We start from the raw sequence: 17,404 nt of genomic DNA, 5'->3' as shown, positions 1-17,404 counted from the left end.
AGTATATATGAAACATAAATGAATTTTATGTTGTGAGCCACTTTGATTGTCTTGTAACAGAAAAGCGGGATATAAATAAAAGTTGTGTTTATTTATTATTTAATTTTGTGCATAGACATGGGTCCCATGTCCAAGGTGTATCATTATACATTATACGTATATGCAAATACAGGTATTCCAGTATCCCCAAAAAATTGAAATTCAAAATAATTCGGGCCTCAAGTATTTCAGATAAGAGATGCTCAACCTGTATAGCTTGTCATTACCTAAAATGCTTTCCAAAAGATAACATGCAATATACAGTACAGTATGCCATAGCTTCAGGCCATACGAAACTTATACAAGTCCTGAGAATAAGCCAGATAATACCATATTACTTCATATCTATATATATGTAGTGACAAATGTTAACGTTAATGGCTGTGATTGGGTTTTTTTTAAACACACTTCGCTCTCACCTCTTTTTTGTTGTCATCCCTGTAACAACTTTAGACATCTCAAGACATGAATATTTCTTATTTCATCTTTTTTCCCCCTGTAATCACAGTGTTCATTGTTGTACAGTGGACCCTTGGTATCTGCTGGGGTTTCGTCCCAGGACTCCCCATGGATATCAATATCCGTGGATGCTCAAGTCCCATTCAATACAGTGGCATAATAAAGCAGTGTCCCTCACATAAAAAGCAAAATCATGGGCTGCTTTTTGGAAGTTTTTTTTATGTTTCAAGCCATGGATGATTGAATCCATGGATAAAGAATCTGTGGATATGGACTCTACTAATAAATTCAGCTTCTAACTGGAAATGTGTGTTTGAAAGTGGCTGATCTTGCTATGTGTAAGGAGGGATTGTTTCCCGAGGCTGAAGAAGGCCAGCAGTTTTATGTCTATCCAACTTCTGCCTGCTCTAGACAGAGGTTGGGGACACCAGGCCCTGGGCCCCATACAACCTCTCACCTCATTTTTATGGCCTCCCCAACCACTATTAATCCCCCTGGTCCTACTGTTAGAAGCATTGCCCCCAGGAGGCTCCTAGGGGTAGTGGATGAGTAAATTTACTCCACCCTTTCTAGACCACCATTACCCCCTTTAAAAAAAAAACAACAAACCTATACATGGAAACTGGAATTGGATTTACAGTCACTGTCCAAAGAAATTTGAGGTGCTGCAACCTGGCAGGGAATGCAGAGGGCAAAACTGGGCATCCACCAGAGTTCTCAATACCTACTTATTGATTTTTTCCCTCTGCTTTTTAAAAGTGCTGTGGATTTTAGCTTCACAGCAGTAGGTAGCATTTACTATATGAAGCATAATTCTTCCTGCAGTTCCAGTTGGATTTTTAATGGTTTAAGGGCGAGCAAAAGGAATGTAATTCTAAACACTTTTTCCTATAGGAAACCACTAATTGCTACTGTAGAAAAACAGCTGCTAGGTGAACATTTAACAGCCATTCTACAGAAAGGTAATTTATTTTTCTTTATAGAAATCTTTGTTTACTGCTTCTTCGGGACTTTCAGTTCCCTGTGCTGAATGGAAATGACCCAGTCAGGTGCTGCTTCTTTAACCCCCTTTGCCTACCCAGTTCATGAAATAGCACTGAACACTATTCAGGAGTCCTATTCTCCTCCTTGGAGGTAAGGAGCCCACTCTCTGATGCCATCAGACGAATCTCAGAATGAAAAGTAATGATGCGAAAAACAGCAAATGTGGATGGAGGTTGTCTGATAATTTTGTCCATTTTGAATGACATGATCAGGCAAGTATGTTGTTTCAAAGCAAAATAGCTGCCAAGCCATAGTACAAAACAAATAAACTGCAGTAATCTGCAGGCAGAAAACACTTTGCTTCCTTGTCATTAAACTGTGTAATAAAACTTGCATTGTATACCATATAATAATACATTTTTCGGTAAGATGTGATAATAGCTGCTTCTAAAGAGCTATAAATACCAAATTACCAGACAGCCTCTACCCTTATCCTTGTGTGCATGATGTTAGAAGCATTAGTAATACAAACTGCTGCCTACATTGTATCAAAACTGTTGAAAAGGGAAAAAAAAGTCTGTTTCCTAGAATTTCCTATGGACCAAAACCTTGGCCTAGCTAATCCAGTACAACATTTTATTTCCCACAGTGAGCATCCAGATGTCTTTTGAAAGCCTGTTGATAGGATATGTGCACTAGCACTCTTCCATTCACATTCCTCAGCAATGAATATTAAGAGACTAACCAGTAATAGGCTTTGCCTCCATGCATTAAAGCCTCGTTGACTGTCTTTTTTACTTCCTGTAATCATTATTAATAACTCTTCTTTTAATATTGTGAACTTAAAATTTTGAAGTTGCAAGGAATGGGAATTTCTCTTTATACATGTTGCTTTTATATCACCCTTACTGAGGGTGGCATAGAATTATTCTCTGGCCTCACATGTCCATGTATACATGCACCTTCTTTTATATTTTAATAACTGGTAAGAGTTTCATATTCAATAGAAATCATTAGAAAGAGCAGCAAGTAGTTTGGTTTTTTATTAGCATGCATTAATTTAGAGCAGTGGTCCCCAATGTGTACCCTTTAAGAGATTTTGGACTTTAGCTCCCAGAATCCCAGACTACTGGCCAACATGACTGAGGCTTCTGGGAGCTGAAGTCCAAAATCTCTTATAGGGTACCATTTGGGGACCACTAATTTAGAGTAACATATAAATCTGTCAGAGTCTTAAAATAGGGAAGGACTTTCTCAGTCCTACCACCAGACAGTCAGTATGGTGTAGTGGTTTGAGCATTGGACTACAAATCCCCACTCAGCCATGAACAGCCACTTAGGCAAGTTCCACTGTCTCAGCGTCAGGAAAAAGCAATGGAAAACCTCCTCTGAACAAATAATGCCAAGAAAAAACCCATGATAGATTCAATTTAGGATTGCCATAAGTCAGAAACTACTTGAAGGCACACAATAACCACCACCATAAGAGGCCCATCTGGTGAGGACACAGGAGAGAGCTTTCTCAATGACTGCTCCCAGCCTATAGAATTGCCCTCTGCAGGCGGCTAGATTGGACCTCTGTTTGTTGTCCTCTCACTGACAGGCAAAGATCTTTCTGTTCAGGCAGGCTTTAAATGATTAATTGGTTTCAAGGAGTCATTTTATGGGGTGGCATACTGTATTTTTAACTTTATGGGTACTTTTTAAATGATTTTATGCTTTTTAAATTTGAATGTCATTTTAAAATTACTTGCTAAATCGGTTTTTAACTTTTTTATTACTAAGCTGTTTGCCTTTTCTTGTTTTAGCATTTGCAAGCCGCCTTGGATCCCATGCTAGTTTAAAAAACTAAATGAATTCCATACTAATTTTGCAGGTTTAAATAATCTCCTGGATGAAAACCGAATTCTGGATTTATCTTTACTATATCAGCTGTTCAGTAGAGTCAAAAATGGTGTGCAAGCTCTTTTGCAGCAATGGATTGAATATATAAAGGTACCAGTGCATGATTTAATATCTGTTGTTAACTTGTGGGAAGAGGTTTTAAATGCATTGGGGTAGGAAAAGATGTGTGTATAAATAGTACACTTATATCCCAAAACCAAATTTGTGTGCACATCCCAGCACTGCCAACATATGTGGATGGAGTTACACACACATACATGGCATTAAATGGTTGTCTTAGGAAAATATCACACTACTATTACAGTGCCATTACTCCACTTTAACTGTTATTGCTGCGTCCTGTGGAATTTTGGAGATTGTAGTTTAGTGAGGCCTAAGAGCTCTCTGGCTTGGGATTTTGAGTTCCTTTATTTCCAGCAAATCATTGTAGATTCAAGAAATGCTTTTCTCTTTTGGAAGATTCCTGTCCGAAAATGTTACTATTTTCAGTCATTTTTTTATTATTACATGGACTTTCCCCTTTTTTGTAAAGATCTTGGCTTTTAAAATATTAAGATTCAAAATTTGTCAGTATTACTTCTCTAAAATTTGTTATGTTGACCTTTGTAGGGCATTTTCAAACATGCTTGCTTAAAATGTTGTTCTAGCATATTACAGTTTATATGTGCAAGCATACAGTGGTACCCCGGGATACGAATTGATCGCGTTACGAAATTTCCGGGATACGAAAAAAGTAGATAGGAAAAAACTGTTCCGGGATACGAAGGTTTTTTCGGGTTACGAAGGTTTTTTTCGGCGCGAAATTCAAACCGCAAAGCGCGGCTAGCGGCTTTCCAGCGCTAGCCGCTAGCCTTTTCAGGTTGCGAAATTACTCGGGTTACGAACGGAGCTGCGGAACGAATTAATTTCGTAACCCGAGGGACTACTGTATTTAGTTATGGTATTCCGAGATTTCAGTTCTCTTGAATTTGATATCTAACAGCTGTATTTGTTTTCTGTATGTTATTTTGCTGCTGGCTGTAAAATAGCAGAAGACTGGTATAAAGTCGACAGTTGCAGTTTAGGGAGGGGCATCTAGAATCTCAGCCCCATCCACATATGCTGGCAGTGGGCTTTCCTCCTGACTTAAGCTAGTCACCTGTGTGCTCACAAACCTGTTTGCTGTTCATTTAAACTTACTGTGGTCCAACACAATTGTGTTAGAAATTACATTTCTGTTTTCCAGGCATTTGGCAGCACTATTGTAATTAATCCAGAGAAAGACAAAACCATGGTCCAAGAGCTCCTAGACTTTAAAGATAAAGTTGATCATATAATTGACATTTGCTTTTTGAAGAATGAAAAATTTGTCAATGCCATGAAAGAAGCCTTTGAAACCTTCATCAACAAAAGACCAAATAAACCCGCTGAACTCATAGGTATATATTTCATTATGGAAATCCTTTCTAAATGGGGTGTCCAGAAAGACCATACTTCAGTGGTACAAAGCACATACACAAGATTTGAAAGCTCCCAGGTTGAATCTTAGGCATACCCATTCAAAAACAGAAAAGGATCATGTTGCAAATGCTGGGACAGACCTATACCTATGACCATGGAGACTTACTGCTGGATAGAATACATGATATTTGGTTAGATGGATAAGCAGTCAAGGGATGGAGTCATATTTAATTTCTAAGGAGCATGAACTAAAGTTAAGAACTTGTATTTCATGATTACTATAGAAAATATATTGTCACATATAAAATATGTATCCAGTTGTTTATTAGATCCCTTGTACAAGACTACATGTCTTTGTCTTTTCTATTAATTCAGTCTGTCCAATCTTTGCATTCCTTGTTTCATTGAGATGAAATTGGCCCCAGTCTCTACTTATGTGAAACAAGGCATTTAGGAGCAAGGAGGTGAACCAGAGAAAAAAATGTGTATTGGGAGGCATTTCTTTTTTATTCAAATACAGTGGACAACAAGCCTAGCATAGTATGAGGTGAAGATCCTTTTTCAGGAGTGCATGTAGACAGCCTATGATTTCCTTTTTGTTTTGTCTCCCCGCTACTCCCAAGCTAAGTATGTGGATTCAAAGCTTCGTGCTGGCAATAAAGAAGCTACTGATGAAGAACTTGAGAAGATGCTGGATAAAATTATGATTATATTTAGATTTATCTATGGTAAGTGCTCGACTTTTATGTTCACAGTGTAAGCAAAAGTAGGTTTAATGAAGCTCAGTAAATCCAGATTGTAATTCAGCTGGTGATCTTCTTTTTGTTCGGATAAGATGTCTGGAATTTTAAGTTTGTTCTGGTTCAAGCCCCAATCAAGGTTAAATAGCCAAGATCATAAAGCGTGAGTTCTTTGCTCTTAACTCACCAGAACCCCGTTGTATCTGAGATGGGAAACCTGTGACCCTTCTGATATTTCTCCTATATTGCTCCTGTTGTATGCACACAGATTTTTCAAAAATTGATAAGCTACTTAGACTTTTTTAACAGTATGGAGGGAAGTGTGTGGCATATATCCCTGAGCAACAACTAAATCTATCAGAAAGCCACTTTGAAGAGAGAGCAAAAGATGGGGTGATGGGGCAATCTTCCCCCACTCTGCCTTATCATCTCTCAAAAATAAGGTACAGTAGTGACCAGCTACTTTATTTGATTAAGGATAGGTTGAATAGTTTCCGCTAAGGTGACTGCATGCAGAGACAAGATTGCAGTTGGGCTTGACAGTAAGCTTTTATAAAAAATAGTTTCTGTCTTCTACAGGAAAGGATGTTTTTGAAGCCTTCTACAAAAAAGATCTAGCAAAGCGGCTACTAGTAGGCAAAAGTGCATCAGTAGATGCTGAGAAATCCATGCTTTCAAAACTCAAACATGGTAAGGTTTGTTGTTTATCCTATTTGCGTTGTCTGAGTGGATGGTTGAGTAGTTCCTCAACCTTTGATGATTTGTGATGTATCCCTAGGAAACCTTCAAAACTCTCTTTTGAAAGGGATTGCTGCTTATAACAATAAATTGCTGTTTATAGAAGTACTGTATGCAAATAGTGAAATTAGTTCACATATAATCGACTGCTGCCTGCCAAAAGTATAAATCTTTTAGGGCTGTGCAGGCCCCTTTTAATTTGTGATACAGTGCTTTAGCACGAGAAGTCTGCTACAGTTTCAGTAATTTGGCCAACAATATTTCACCTTCAGTCAGAATTACAGTACAGTCATAAGGCCTCTAATATTTTGTTAATGACACTATTACTCTTCCATTGTTAACAGCAAAATGTAGCAGAAATTTTTAATTAAATTATTCTTTTATAGAATGCGGAGCTGCTTTCACCAGCAAACTTGAAGGAATGTTTAAAGACATGGAACTTTCTAAAGATATCATGATACAATTTAAACAGGTATGGGCACAAAATCTATCATAATTTGTTTCTTCCCCAAGTGCCTTCTCTTACTAAAATTTTGACATTCTTGTAAAAGTTGTAAGTATATCTAAAAATGGTTTTGTGATATGCATCTTGTGTTCTTCGTACCAAAGATGTAATAATTATTGTGTTTAACTGGATAAACGGAATTGGGCCCAAGAGACCTAGGCTGGAATATCTGCTTGGTCATTGAACTCTGGGTGGTATTGACCTAGTTGGCTAATCTGTTTCACAGGGATCTTGTGGGGAAAACATGGCAGAAATCTGATTCATGCCACCTGAGCTTGGAACAAGAGCAGGATGTAATGGGGGGGTGCTAATAAAATCATGCTTGTAATTCATTTGCACCTCCGTATGGTCATTTCCTTTGTTTGTGTTTCTGCCTATAGTATATGCAAAATCAGAATGTACCTGGTAACATTGAGCTCACCGTGAATATCTTGACTATGGGCTATTGGCCAACCTATGTGCCTATGGAAGTCCACCTGCCTTCAGAGGTAAGATAGATGTATGGCAGTTTCAAAATGAAGGAATTTCATAGTCACCTACTTGTTAAAAATTAAAACTTAGTAATCAGAAAACATAGGGCAATTAATTGCCAAGAAATGCCTGAAAAATAGTCTTTTTTTTAATTGGATCTTTTTAGAAACTAATTTAAATCCATTACATAATTTAAATCTGAACCTTTCCCACTGTTGACGTAGAAATAAAATTTCTTGAAAAGATTGAGACACAAAATGATATGAGAAGGGCTGTCTGTAGAATATGAAATAACAAATTGGGGTAGAGGAGAAGCTAGTCAATATTCATAACCTAGGAACCTGTACCATGATTAAAATTCATTGCGATGAAACTTCCAATCCTAATTTGAAGATGGAAAAAAACCAATATTATTAAAAATAAGTCTAATATTTCTACGTGTATAAAATGATGGTCTTTAATTTAGAAAATCAAGCTTCAAAATTAAAATTCAGTGTTGCTGCAGCTTTTGGAAACAAAACTGTTGAAATGGACAGAAGAATGGAACATATGTTGTGAGGAATGGTGGTTTGGTTTTATGTTTAAAGTGAAGCCCATCTTTCTCTTCTCTTTAGATGGTAAAGCTCCAAGAGATATTTAAGACATTTTATTTAGGAAAACACAGTGGCAGAAAACTTCAGTGGCAATCAACATTAGGGCACTGTGTACTCAAAGCAGAATTTAAAGAGGTAATATGTTTTCTAAGGTTGATTTGTTTGTTTGTTTGTCACAACTGGAAGCCACTTTGTACATTTGCAAGGTAGCAAGGCTTTTTGAAGTAAGTTGTAGCTCTTATTTGAAAACGCATTATAAGATCTAGATTCTGTGCTTTTGTTACAAGAGACTACCTTGTCTTTTTCCAAATATAAATTATGACCATTTGATTGGCTAATTTGAATATATTTACCAAAGCTATATTCCTTTCCTTTTGACCGTTTTTTTTTAATTAAAAATGTTGGTTATCCCCTTACATTATGAAAATTTCAGAGTGGTATACAAAATTATCTTACACTTCTGAGTCCTGGCTGGACTTCTTGCACCATTACCTTGCGCACCCTGGGATAAAGGAAGCACTTACCATATGCTGGGTTTACTTGATAAACACAGCTGTCACCCCGGCCTGCTCATAACCTTCATGATGTGCAAGCATTGAGAGGGTGCATAACTAGCCAAGTTGCAGCAAGCACCTTCTCAACATTCCTTCCGGTCCCAAAACCTGAAACTGATCCTACAACCCACACAGCAGCTGAGGCTGCTTTGCTTCATCTGCAGCAACAGTCATATCAAGGTTGTTATAAAAGTTTTGTCACTTGTAGCTCTTCTCACTGTGTAGCCCTTGACCATAGTTTACACAAATCTACTGCACTGTCCCAGTCAGTCAGGTTTTTGTAGTCAATTAAGCATTTCAGTTAAAATAAGGAAGTTAAACCTTTTAAGCATTGTCTCTACTTAGGCTCTAATTACTCTTTTGTAAAATTAATGCAGCTGACATATGAATATTTTCTTTTTATAGCTATTATTTGTGCAAGTTCTGTGTGGTTTTCTTGTGCATGGACATAGTTCTTTAACACTACCATATATATATATATATATACACACACACACACACACATATATATATATACACACACACACTCACACACTCATCTATAAGTTGAGATACACACCTTTCTCCCCACTTTCCCTAGTTCAGCATACATGCACACACACACTTTCTCTCCCTGCTTCTTTTATGTTTGGCTCTCCCCCAACCAGTCCCCAGTCTTTTTCCTGCCTCGACTCCGAGTACGCTGTGTTTTTCCTTTACTTTGTCTTAAAGATTAATATTTCTTCTAATATTTCTTCTATTCTTCTTATAGTCACGATGTGTTCTCTCCTGTCTTGGCAACTACCTACAAAAACAACTATGTTTTCTTTAATCTTTTCTCTATCCTTTTGACTTTCTAACTGCCTCAGAGTTTTACCCTTGACTTACCCACAGTCACAGCAAAATCCATAACTTTGGCCCAAAAACTTGTCCTCAATGAGATTGATTTATATACAGTATATAAACAAACATGAGTGATTTATATACAGTACTTCACATTTTCAGAGTCATGCTTATTTTCTTCCTACTAGGGCAAAAAAAGAGCTGCAGGTCTCTTTGTTCCAGACTCTAGTGCTGCTTATGTTTAATGAAGGTGAAGAATTCAGTTTGGAAGAAATAAAACAAGCCACAGGAATAGGTCAGTACTGGATATTGTTTGTGGTTTCTAAGTATAAATAAGTAAAATACTAAACTTTTTTTCTCTGTGTTGCAGAGGATGGAGAGCTACGACGAACCCTTCAGTCATTAGCCTGTGGCAAGGCAAGAGTGTTAACAAAAAGCCCCAAAGGCAAAGATGTGGAAGATGGTGACAAATTTACTTGCAATGATGACTTCAGACATAAGCTGTTCAGGATAAAAATCAATCAGATTCAGATGAAAGAAACGGTATCTTTTTCCCCACTTCTCATACTGTTAACATAAATTTTTTGGCAATCCTGGATACCAAGGCAAAATGTTGGGTCCAGTGTTCCATTTTAATAGTTTGAGTCATCTAGATCAATTTGATATGTCAGGGGTAGAGGATATGGGTTGCAGAAGCCTTCTCAGGTTACAGCTTCAAGTCTTAGTATTTTTAGGAATGTTAAAGCCATCCTTGTACACAAAATTACATACATATTTCCCATGTTCTTCGTCATGGTCTCTGTGATTCTCATAAATGTGTTATCCGAACCATGATCATTTGGAACTCTTTAGAACTTTTTGCCGGTAATCACGCCCACCCTCTAGACACCTTCTAGCTCGATTTCCACCTGAGCTCTCAGTTCCATTTCATCTGCCATGTCACCAACATTGGAGAAACTGTTCAGTGTTACTCTCCTTTGCCTTCATTATCGATTTTCAGACTATCTTTCTGGTTTCTTTTTGGAGTTTGGGATATGACTTGGCAGTTCTTTGTACTTTGGTGTTTCCAGATTTATAGCTCAGTATTTTGACAGTTCTCCAGTTTACTTTTTTGGCTTTGTTCTTGGCTTCTGCTCTTTTGGTTTGACTCAGTCTGCTCTCAACCATGTTTTTTGGCTTACTGGTTTGTTCACCATGCCCTGCAATGGCTTCCTCTAGCTCTTTTAAAAATGCACCACTTGTGGTGCTAAATTTCCTGAACGGCATGGGCACTCAAAATGCTTACTGTGCCAGTGAGGATCACAATGTGGGTTCTTGCATCCACTGTAAGTATTCACCCTCAGGCATGTAAGAACTGCGATTGCAGGCTGAAGGCTTTTCTGTACGAGCAGACTTTTAGGCCTGCACCTTCCAGCTCAGGGTCTGTTCTGCCTCTCTCAGCCTCAGCTACCTCTGAATCTTTGTTGAGAGCAGTAGTAAAAAGATCCTTGCTCAATTCTGGGAGCTAGGCAGACACATCTCAAGATGGTATTAACACCCTAAATGAGGAATGCATTGTAGGTATATCTAGCAAGATCAATGATGCAGAATCATTAGACATGAAAGAAAGGGGAGTAATTCAGGCAGGCAGTGTGGTTTTTTGAACTGAGGACATGACTCAAGGAGCAACCAGTGGAGGCGTTACCTGGGCTAGTTTGAACTGCAGGTCTTGGTTGAGAAGGTTGAGTTGCTGTGTTTGTTCTGCGAGGATCAGTAGCTTCAGTCTGATGCGATTGGATAAGAGATTTAAGATGGGGATTTCTTGAGACGACCATGTTGGTAATAAGAGGGGCTGTGACAGTCGTAAGGTCACAGATCCATGGACTGTGTCAGATGTCAGATTCTGATTCAGATTGGTTTCTGCATCACCCAAAACCAAACTCCATTGCTGTAGAGATAGTTCAGAAGTCGTTGCAGAAGAAGCACACCACATCCTCTGATAAGGAAGGCAGGAAGCAAGATATCATGGCCAAGAAGTTATACACTTCAACTCTGCTTCAGGATTGCTAACAATGAGGCATGTATGGGGGCTTACAAATAGCATCTCTGGGAAAGGATGACCCCCCCCCCACCCCTCTTCTGACCAAACTTCCTGAAGAGGACAAACAACTGGCTGGTGCTGTGTAATCAAATGCCCATTCTTTTTTGATTCTGGATTATTTGTATTTGCATATACATAATATGTGACACAAGTAGAGAGTATATACTGTATTTGTGAGGCTGGAGAGAGATCTGAAATGGCAGGAATCCAAGCATATGCTCAGTGTGAATCCGACCTCCTACCATTTTAAGGAACCTTTCCTCTCTTTCCAATTGCATCATTCTCTATCCTCATGTCTCATTCATTCACTACTTGTATTGTGTATGAAAAGCGTGAGGCTGGAGAGAGACTAAAGATCTGAGAGATGAATGAGGGGGCGCTGCGGCTGGTAGCAAAAAGTTTCAATTTTTGAAGGTTTTCCGATTTCTAGATTAGGGATGCTCAAACTGAGACTGCTAGCCTCAAAAACCTCATGCCATTGGAAATACTTAGGAGTAAACAGCTTGAATGTTATGATATAAACATTGTGGTTCCCCAGTCCTGAGGGACTAAGAAAAAGCAGTAAGAAACTAGACTTTAGATAAGGAAGTAGCTGGGAAATGTAACTATTTTTTTATTTTTATTTTTTTATTTTTTGCTTTTTAGTACTGTGTCTTATTTAATTCATAACTTAATAGCTTAATTTTTGCAATTGATGCTGACATTGCAGCTTAAGTCAAATCACTCTAGTTTAAAAAGAAATTTAATTAAGTTGTCAATTTTTTGTTTAAAAAAAACTAACTAAATAGATAATTTAGTTGATTTTAACTGGTTAATTCCTTTCACTGATTAAAAAATGCTATCCTAGGAAGCTTGATCACAGATTCTCTGGCTCAAAATAACTACTGATCAAAATTAATCCATTCACTTTTAGCTAACAAAGATATACGTGCTTTTATAACCAGCATCTCTCCCATCCCCACTCCCCAACTTTCTTCCTTTGCAGGTAGAGGAACAAGCCAGCACTACAGAAAGAGTGTTTCAGGATCGGCAATACCAAATTGATGCAGCAATTGTGAGAATTATGAAAATGCGCAAAACACTTAGCCACAATCTGCTTGTGTCAGAAGTATATAACCAGCTAAAATTCCCAGTAAAGGTAGAAAACAGATGTTACTATTTTTCCTACCAGCAATGTTGTTATTCTTGCTTGTTTGCTTGTTATAGCATTTTCTCAAAAACAAAATTGCTTTTCATTGTGTGTCTAACACAGTACAGCTAGCTTCAGAAGATTTGCCCGAACCAAGAAGATTCCTGATAGATGATGAATTTTCCACTTCAATTCATCTTCTGTCAGGAGTCTTGTTCATTCAACTAAATCTTCTGATGTTGTACTGTGTCATACTGTAATAGACACACTGTGTTAGACTGGGATGGAGACCCAGTATATACAAAATAGGAACATAATTGTTTGGGGGCAACACCTGTTTCTCTTCCCCCTGCCATGAAACAGCAGCTGGAGGTTCCTGGGCACAGCTGCACCCCCTCCAATTACTCAGCTGTGGGATGCAGCCAGGAGCCTTCTAGCTGTCTTTGTATACCCAAAAGAAGGAAACACAGCAGCTATCATTTACCACACAAAGGCAGAAGCTGCTACTACATCCTCCCCAGGTGCACAAGGATTATTACCTTGGAATGGAGCTTCTAGCTGCCCTTGCACACCCTGGGATAAAGGTATTACACAACCAGGTATAAGATACCTCCTCCTACACTGTCTTTAAATGACATAATGGAGGGTTCCACTAGAGTAATCCACCTAGAGAATTCCAACCTATGTTTTCTTTAAATCAGTGCACTCACTCAACTATAAGTCGACCTCATGTATAAGTCGAGGGCAGGTGTGGGGGTTAAAATTATGGATTTTGATATGACCCAAGGGTAAAATTTAGGGGCATGTGATGAAGTAAAGAAAAATGATGTCAAAGAACTACAGTACTTCATTGCTTCATAACACTGAAGATTGACATGTTTAGGTATGGTGAGTGAATGCCCAAGGTACACTGTGCTGTGAATAGAAAAGGGAAATGTATATGCATCCTTTTCATTTTGTAAATCCTTGAACATGCTTATAAGGATCAGCGCAAAATGATATATTGATACTATGTTTTTAAAAACCATGCAGATGGATTATTTTGTAGTGCGAAAACATGCAAACATTGTTGACTTTCTGAATTGCTTTGCAGCCTGCTGACCTTAAGAAGAGAATAGAATCATTAATCGACAGAGACTACATGGAAAGAGACAAGGAAAATCCCAACCAATATAACTACATTGCATAAACATACGACGGGCCTTTTTTGTTTTTCTTTTCTGCACATTTGATGTTCTACTTGGTTGCTGGTGGATAAACGAGCCTGTTGATCCCATTAAATTAACCTTTTTTCTACTACCAATGACTGAAATGAAAGCAATGTAATGGGGAGGGGGGAACATAATAGAACGAACTTTTTCGATGGCTGTAACATGCCCATTTAAGGAGTAGTATTTACATTTTTAAGAAGAATGCTGTTGAACTCTTTGCATGATATTTGGTATGATGTGCAGAAAACCATAAGGAAGTATCTGGTCATTGTGATTCCATTTCCCCCACTCACCCCAATTTAAAAGGAAGTCTCTCTTTAGCATACAGCTGCCATCCCTTGTTCCATCTCAAAACCAGTGAAAAGGTAAAATTTAACCTTTTTATTTTAAAAACGTAGCCTTTTAAAATGCTTAAACTGCATGCAGAATTAATTACTGTGTGAAATTATTGGACGTGTTTATCAAATAGCAAAGGCTGCATGGATTTGGCTATCTCTTGAAATAACAAGTCAGCCTTACATTCCTTGAGTACATGAAACAGTTCTGCAGCTATTGGAAAGAAAATGACACTCCCACGAATAGACTTACAGTTGAAATAGTGTGACCTATTCATTGTCAGCAACTTAAATTTCTTCAGTTTGAACTGCAAAGTCTGCCATAAAAATGTAGGGTTTAAACCGCCAATATATTCCCTTCAACTTCAAATGTAAGTACTTGGGGGGGGGGGCAATTCTTCCCTTAAATGTTGACGTTGGGGCTCCCTCTCCCTTTTTTATTGTTCACAGAGAAATTAAATTTTGAACTCTGCATGAACACAGAGTTTGGGTTGATTTTTCTTTTTCCTTCCAGATGCAGCACTACAAGAATTTACTTGAGGGAAGTTCGTTCTTTCTTTCTTTCTTTCTTTCTACATGATTTCCATTTAGTGCAAGGAATGGCTGGCTGTTCATGGAGTTGCTTGCTTGCACCATTGTTGTTGGCAACAACATTGTTTCAAGACAGATGTGGGCTTCTTTCACCCTCCAGATGTTCAACTAATGTTCCCATCAGACTCAGCCAGTAAGGCTAATAGTCATATAATAGAAATTACAATCCAGGGATATCTGCATGTTATTGCTAAGGTTGCCCACTGATGCATTAAGAAACAATCCTTGAGCAAATCTGCCAAACCCTCTTTAACATAGATTAACAAGGTGCAACTACAAAGAATGTAGAGAGCTGATCCTCTCCAACCATGTACAACCATAAGAAGCTACTATTTGGAAAAGGTAACAAAATTCTACCTTTCAAACACCTGAGTTTCTTTATGATCACAGAGTATTTTTCTCCTTTTGCCCCTCTGCATTTACTCTCCTAATAAACAAGTTTAGGGTTGTTTTTTATTTAGACCTCTTCTGATTGATTTACTCTTCTTGTCTCTTCTGACCATCCCCATCTCTTGGAAACTTTTGGTTACCCTTCTTCCTGCTCTGTTCATCTCTAGAACGTGCAATAAGGTGATTTAAGTAGAAGAAACTGCAATTTGCAAGACATTGAATTACCTTTCTAGAATAGCTGAGTTCATGGGAATCCTGAGACAGGGAAATTACTAATAAATTCATACCTACAAGGTGTCTTTTTAAAAATATATGTTTGCCAGTTGCATCTCTTTTCCTATGCTGGTAATGCTTCTTTTTAAAATAAAAACTCCTTAAACCGAGTTTATGTAAAGAAAACAAAATATTGAGTTATGCCAAGGAAATCTAAATGGAAAAATGTTTAAAATGAGGCTGGAATGGAAACATAAGACTGTTGTACAATTTGACGTGTACGAAGCAGTAAAATGAGATAAAGAAAGCTAAGGATGGGTGTTTTGAAAATGAATTTGGCTATAAACAAAACCACCATATTTTCAGTAAGATGCTTTAACCCTGTAGCAAATTTTACCGGAACGCTGTTTTTGAAATGTGACGATTTGGACAATTCCATTCAGTTATCACAGTTCTATGCAATTCTTTAAAGGTGTAGTTTATTAATGACATCGCTGACATGAATATTAGCAAAGGTTGCTCATGTTAACGCTTGTGGCAAAAACGGCATGTTTGCTCTCATATTTCCACAGTGAGCATTAATAAATCACCCTCTCTTTACTGATTGGTGTTGAACTTTGGCAAAAACTACTTTCCAGCCATACTGTCCAGCAACTTTTTTTTTTTTGCTGGAATCATGTGCCTGCTTTATTGAGCCATAAAGATATTTATATAGATATATACATATATAAATACACCTTTCTTTTTGCAGTGGGTTTGGACTGTGACCCACACAGCTAATCTGGCCATACATTTTTAAAATCTTCCCTCTGTTGCATGCAGTTTATAGCAGACTCATTTATAAGAAGCAGTTTATTCTAATGCTTTAATTTTGGTGTGTTGGTTTTTTTAAAGAAACTTTCTATCCAAAAACAGGGGTTTTTTTTTCTTTTTGGCTGATTTGAAATTAAGAACGTGACCATTTTGTTTCAAAACTAATGGCAAATGTCTTGTAAAAATTGTTCTGTTTGATAGCATATACAAAGGTGCCAAAGTACATATAGATAATTAAAAAGAAAAGTAGGAAATTGTTAAGTTTAGCTGTGGTTTTACCTTTTTGACCCTTCAGATGCTCATTTTTATGTGTTGCGCATTTCTGTGTGTACATGTGTGTCCTGGCCTCTTAACTTCTCCAAAGCATAACATCTGTCCTAACGCTTTCTCTTTAAAACAAATGTTTTTTGGGTTCCGTGCATTTGAAAATACCACTTTTATTTTTAATTACTTCATACAATAGGAAAAGCATCTCCTTTGTTTCAAAAATGTTTAAAGTTCCAAGAGTACAGCAGCATTCAAAAATGTAATATACTTTTTTGTATAAAGACATTCTTCAGAAGAGTACCTTTGGAGTTTTGTGAGAAGGAGGGACAGACAACAACGGAAACGGAAAAGAGCCTTGCTCTTTTCACGAAGCCTCTGATGGGCCGCTTAAGATACAAGCTCTGCTTGTTTTGGTAGAAGTGCTCTACTTACACAAGTCTGCAAATGGGGCATGTCAGCATTGCATCATTCAGTGCAAAAATATATATATGTCAAATGTTTCTTAAGAAGTGGATGGGTACAGAGAGTCTCTTCTTTGGTAAATAATGTAAATACATGTCCTTTAAAAAGAGTGAGTCTGTTACCTAGGTATTTTGTGTCATTTAATAAATAATAAACAGTTTTGTGTTGCTAAACTCTTCATTTTGTCATGTATGATGTAGTATGTGTTTTATGTACATTTTGATATGTTAAATGTGTTGTAAGGGCAGGGCTTTGGGAGCTCCAGAAGAGTCATCTTTGGCATGGTTTAAATGTAACATAAAATTGCAGCTGGGCATCATTTGGGCCAGCTTTGTTTTGCCCTCTGTCCTCCCTACATTTCCTCCTTGTTCCATACAAGCTATCAGACTAGCTTTTACTCATTTTACTCCACTAGATTTGCTAGACACAGCTTAATGGTGGTTTTTCATTTGAGATGAGAAGGACAGTGTAAAGGAGGAAGAGGGTAGTGAAGACGATGTAAAGCCCTTCTCTAGATGTACATTACACACTCCTACAAGGCCATCTACTACCCTGTGGAAAGGATGCTGATAACTTTGTGATAAATTAATACCATTGTGTCTTTTTACATGGATGCTGCCCTGGACAGCCTTGTATCCTGCAAGCTGGAATATAAATAACTGT

General features: G+C 37.7%; 1 protein-coding gene across 2 annotated transcripts in view; it reads left to right on the top strand.

Moving 5' to 3' along the window:
• CUL4B (cullin 4B) overlaps positions 1-16,914 on the top strand; it is a 33,111-nt gene extending 16,197 nt beyond the window's left edge. Inside the window, exons 9-20 of one of the 2 annotated variants that reach the window (XM_042479130.1) lie at positions 1,393-1,460; positions 3,359-3,477; positions 4,613-4,805; positions 5,451-5,555; positions 6,147-6,257; positions 6,692-6,777; positions 7,191-7,298; positions 7,896-8,026; positions 9,439-9,545; positions 9,621-9,793; positions 12,316-12,468; positions 13,553-16,914. In XM_042479130.1, coding sequence (XP_042335064.1) covers positions 1,393-1,460; positions 3,359-3,477; positions 4,613-4,805; positions 5,451-5,555; positions 6,147-6,257; positions 6,692-6,777; positions 7,191-7,298; positions 7,896-8,026; positions 9,439-9,545; positions 9,621-9,793; positions 12,316-12,468; positions 13,553-13,648 — 1,450 coding nt within the window. In that variant the 3' untranslated portion in view covers positions 13,649-16,914. Of the gene's footprint in view, positions 1-1,392; positions 1,461-3,358; positions 3,478-4,612; positions 4,806-5,450; positions 5,556-6,146; positions 6,258-6,691; positions 6,778-7,190; positions 7,299-7,895; positions 8,027-9,438; positions 9,546-9,620; positions 9,794-12,315; positions 12,469-13,552 lie in introns of those variants that run through there. The other variant, XR_006105007.1, reaches the window with a different exon arrangement.
• The last annotated feature ends 490 nt before the right edge of the window (positions 16,915-17,404 follow it).

The sequence above is a fragment of the Sceloporus undulatus genome, chromosome 7, assembly GCF_019175285.1.
Source record: "Sceloporus undulatus isolate JIND9_A2432 ecotype Alabama chromosome 7, SceUnd_v1.1, whole genome shotgun sequence".
Taxonomy (NCBI): Eukaryota; Metazoa; Chordata; class Lepidosauria; order Squamata; family Phrynosomatidae; genus Sceloporus; species Sceloporus undulatus.
Note: the sequence above shows the minus strand (reverse complement) of the source record. Positions and strands in the feature narration are given on the sequence as shown.